Genomic DNA, 4957 nt, shown 5'->3' with positions numbered 1-4957 from the left:
CGCTTAAATGCGAGGACAAGACGCGAGACGCTTCCGCGCGGAGTAAGCAGCGCTCCCGGGTCAAACAGGTTGCTGCACGCGATCGCCGGTTCGTTCTTTACTGGACGGTAAACGTCGGGTAACGAAAGCGCGCACGCAGCAGCATCCGAGTAACGAAGACGAACTCCTGCGTGCGGAGGGCGGCAGGCTGCGTGACGCGTCCCGCAGAGAGCGCTCTGATTGGTCGGATCGGTGCGATGGGGGCGGGGCTCCGTGTTTCTCTAGCCGTGCGAGCGAGCGCGAGGCATCCGTGTGTCATAGCTGCAGCGCGCGGCGTACGGGACCTGCTGTTAACGGCGCGAGTAACTGGACTCGAGGCGTTTGGATTTGTACGGGAGCTCCACTGCGATCAGAGAATGCGCGCGGCACTTCCCGGTTTCCCCCGCACACTGATCGCCGTGGCGTGAAACTGCGCGTGGCTCCCGGAGCATGCTTCGCGACGCCGTCTCTCGCCATGAGTTGGTCCCGACATTGCTCGCGAGGAATGCAGTGAGTGTCGCCGCGCGCACAGGGAGCTCGCGCAGAACCGGACTGACCAGCGAGCTCGGGATTCTAACTATTGTCCTTAGGAACACCGTTCTCGTGGCATCTCTCGAGCAGGTGTTGTTTTAGTTGTCCTTTTGTCGGTTGGACCACGTGGATGTGTGTGCACCTTTAACTCCGCCGTGATTTCACCTCCTCGAGTTCAGGACACGAGACGCGACATTCGTCGGTCAGATGACAGCCCGAGGGGCTCGCGCCGCGCAAAGACGACTCTACCTGACTGCACGCGTCAACCCCAGTGTCTCGCGCGCTACATCGACCTTTTGAAAGGTCGACACTAAAATCCTTTTCTCGATAGATGAGCGCAGCGCACCAGTCGCGCGCCGCCGGCCACCTCAGCGGAAGGTAGCGCGCCCTCGTTTGCGCGGAGTTTGCCCAAACCATCTGGAGCACATTGCGCCGCGCGCGCTCTCCCAGTCAACTGGGGCCAACTGGATTTTGGAGTTTGTATCGAGCGATGGTTTTCGCACGCCACCGCGAAAGCCTCCGTTAAGACCTGACCAGCCTGACCTCCATGCGCTGCTGATTCGGGATCGGTAACCGGCGGGGAGCACGGTCGGTTTGAATGCTCGCGGCTCTCGGTTGACTGGATTCCCTCGCGGAGTGTGTGAGCGCGGGGTAAGATGGAAGGGGGTGCGCGTGGCTGGACGCTTACCCTCTGTGTCCTCACCGTCTTGTGCAGATTCGCCGTGCTCGAGACGAAAGCGCTCGAAACGGTCGTATGGAACTCCCAAAACCCCAAGTAAGAATATATATACGTGTGTGTGTGTGTGTGTGTGTGTGTGTGTGAGAGAGAGAGAGAGAGACGCTGTGAAAAGTACACGTACTGCAGACAACTGTGAAGTGTATTTGGAGAGGATGTTTAAAAATGGCAAATGTCAAAGAAGAGAAGAGAAGGGGCGCGAGCGGAGGATGCGATGCGATGTGCTACATCGCGTGCGTTTCGCGCGAGCTGCCTTCGCCCGGCTGACCGTGTCGCGCGGCGGCGTAAGTGCTCGCGACGGCACGTACATCCTCCCGGGATAAATCAGCGTCTGCTGTGATTTAAATCAAGGACCCACACGAGGAACCGCAGGCCGGGCGCGTGCTGTGTCACGGGGAGCTGAGTGAGCAGCCGAATTCACCGGGGCAGCGACGACGTTCTCCGAAACAGGCTCGCGATAACCTCGCGAGCTCCACGCGAGCCATTAGGGGCGAACTGGGAGACGCGTAGTCGCGTTACCACCGCGAGCGCACAGCTGTCCCGGTGCGTCGCTCCGGCGGGCCACGCAAGACCCTCTCTCTCTCCCTCTCTCCCTCTCTCTCTCTCTCTCTCTCTCTCTCTCTCTCTCTCTCAGGGGTTCGACTGCTCGCTACCGCTTATCCTGCACGCCGAGGGCCGGTGGCTCCGCGTGCCGTGCAAGTTTTCCGGGAGCGTGCATGCTCCGTGTTTCCTGCGCGAGGTTTGAGGTGATGCACGAGCGCCACATTCATACACTTCTGAGGGCCGCGAGACAGACAAGTTCACCGGATTTACTGAGGGAAAAGTCACGAAAATAGATGTAAGAAATGTATTTTTGCAGGAAACACGACGTTTTGACGAGGCTGAGATCAACTGTTAGATGGGTTTCGCCCGCCTTGATTTAAACTTTTTATTCCTCGCGCTCAGACGTTCGCGTGTCTGCAGCCCGTGTCGCATGTTTTCATTTGGTTTTGAAACGACTGCACCGTGTTTATGTGGAGCGCGAGGCGTTGAGCGCGGAGGCCGGAGCTCGCCGTGCCGAGCGCACGTTCCCCATTCCGCAGAAAAGCTCACGCGGAAGATTTAATTACTTTAGCTCTCGCGCATAAAAAGACGAGGGCGCGTCGTCAGACCAGAACGAGCGCTAACAAGCGGATAAACTCCAGAATAAAGTAACTTAAAACACACACACACACACACACACACACACACCTTTAAAACGCTCGTGCTGCGAAGGCCGTTATCAGAATTAGTAGCACGCGGAGCAACGCCGCGCGCCCATCTACATTCTCCAGTTTCTCCCGTCAGAGAGTTAAAATGTTCGCGTGGTGTTAGTCTGGTTCACCTGCCACATTTCAGCGACGGGATGATTGCTTGGAGAGAAACGCGCGAGCGCGGAGCCACACCGGGGAGACGGGTTCGGGCTGTCAGGTGCGCGTGGGGGTCGGGTGAAGTTGGTAAACATTTTTGCCGGGAGGACAGAAGCCAGCAGGCTGGGGAACACCTCACAGGTGGCTAAACACCAGTGTGGATTTACACCAGTTGGTGTGTGCTTTTTCAAGAGCTGTAATGTTTGTTTGCTCATCCTGCTGAATAGTGTGTGTGTGTGTGTGTGTGTGTGTGTGTGTACTGGTGTATCACTTTACTAAAGAGCTCCCTGTTCACAGCTCCTCGCTGATCTGTTAGCTCAAGTGTGTGAGAATGTGTGTGAAAAAGATTGTGAAAGACTTGTATTTGTGTGTGCGTGTGTGAAAGAGAGTGTGTGTGAGTGTGTGTGTGTGTGTGTGTGTGTGTAGAAGGGGAACTGGGACCCAAGGACACCATCTCTAAGACATTCTCCAGGAATTCGTGGCCCCTTGGTTCCTCATCGTCAGGCGTTTTGGTTGTGTGATGCGTGAGTTGTAGGTACACTAAACGTTAGAGGGTTTACAGAGCAGTGTGCTTGTGCTCTCCCAGAGCGGCTGGCGTTGGCACACACACACTCCTCGGCTCTGTAAAACAGAGTCCGTAGTGTGTGTAGCACATGCTTGTGTGTCTGCAAAATACTGTGTGGTGCGGTATTTCCCTGTGAGCTGTACAAGCCTAACAATTCGTGTGTGTGTGGGGGGGGCATTGCCTGGTCTTACACAGGCATCTGTTCTGTATTTCTGTGGATGGGGACTGAGACCCTGTTCCTGCTACATGGAATTCAGAGGCGCTGGTGTCTTCACACAGACGCTGGTGTGAGTGTGTGTGAGTATGTCATTGTCAAGATGAAATGTTTGTTGGAATCCAAACTTATCCTTGTTCTTAGCTCTGATAGTGAAATATGGGCCTTCATAAATACACATTCACGGACACACATACACACACACGCACATATATTCTTGCTCTGTAACTGTCTCGCCAGACTTAGGGGTGTGTGTGTAGGAAAACCTTGTTACTGGTGTGTTTCTCACACACACACACGTATGTGCTTGATTTGCTTCAGGGCTTTTACACAGAACAGCGAATCAAAGTAAATCATCAGGGTTGAAAGTTCCTATCAGTTTAAAATCAAAGCTGTTAAATTCCTTATCGAGGTATCGAGTGTTTTGCTCCCAGGCTGTGGGTAACACACTTTGTGGAGTGTATGGGTGTGGTAGCATGTGTGTTATGCTCATGGAGTGTGTGTGGTGTGTTGGCATAGTAGTTTGATCTGATTGGTCGTGCTAAGGTTATTCATGTTTATGGAATTGTTCTGATTGGTCACAAAGAAATCAGACAAAGTCTTCCATTTGTTTTAATGCACATAGCAGTATTAAACACACACACACACACACACACACACACACACACACACACACACACACACACACACACACACACAGTGCTGGTCTCTATCACATAAAACATTTCAATCGCTTTTCAGTTTTGATTTTATTTGTGGCAGAATTTTCCGCAAAAATATCTGCCGGCCAGTTTGACTGAGAGAGTCTCATAGAAAACTAACAAACACAAACAAAATTACACAAATAAATCAACAAACCATCCAAAACAAATATAAATGACAAAAAACAAGCAACAAAATTACACAAATAAATCAACAAACATAAATGACAAAAAACAAACAAAATTACACAAAACATACAATCACAGAAAACAAACAAAAATGACAAAAAACGAAATGTTCACTTAAAAACAAGTAAAACAATTACACAAAACAAATAAATACCAAAAAAAACCCTTTTTAAGAGAGTTAAAAAAGCACAGCACTTATCACACTAAAGCACAGATTTCAGATGAAGGCAATAATGCATCAGTCAGGTCATTGTCTCCAGATTAGTGCAGACTAAAGGGCTCGTTATCCTCACAGGTCGGAGGCTGGTGGATGGCAGTCGGAAAACCGGGCGGATGCAGACGAAAGTCGCAATCCAGCTTCATTTTTGTGGCAGTTAAATATAGCAGTGTGTTGCGTGTGTGTGTGTGCTAGATACATTCTTTGCGTCTGTATGTGAGAGTTGTCAGCGGAGGAGGGAAGATATATGCGTGTGTGTGTGTGTGTGTGTGTGTGCGCGTGTGAAGTCTGCATCTCTGGATGTCGTTCTAGCGTCAGTGTTTTGGAACAGAATTGCTTTTATGGAACTGACTTAGTTATTCTAGAATATTACACTAATTACCACAGAAATGTGGAAC

General features: G+C 51.4%; 1 protein-coding gene across 1 annotated transcript in view; it reads left to right on the top strand.

Moving 5' to 3' along the window:
- Positions 1 to 286: 286 nt before the first annotated feature.
- The window catches only part of efnb1 (ephrin-B1), a 54669-nt gene continuing 49998 nt past the window's right edge, over positions 287 to 4957 (top strand). Inside the window, exon 1 of the mRNA XM_035527431.1 lies at positions 287 to 1324. Coding sequence (XP_035383324.1) covers positions 1206 to 1324 — 119 coding nt within the window. The 5' untranslated portion in view covers positions 287 to 1205. The remainder of the gene's footprint in view (positions 1325 to 4957) is intronic.

The sequence above is a fragment of the Electrophorus electricus genome, chromosome 6, assembly GCF_013358815.1.
Source record: "Electrophorus electricus isolate fEleEle1 chromosome 6, fEleEle1.pri, whole genome shotgun sequence".
NCBI lineage: Eukaryota > Metazoa > Chordata > Actinopteri > Gymnotiformes > Gymnotidae > Electrophorus > Electrophorus electricus.
The sequence above is the reverse complement of the archived record's forward strand: the minus strand, read 5'-3'. Positions and strand labels throughout refer to the sequence as shown.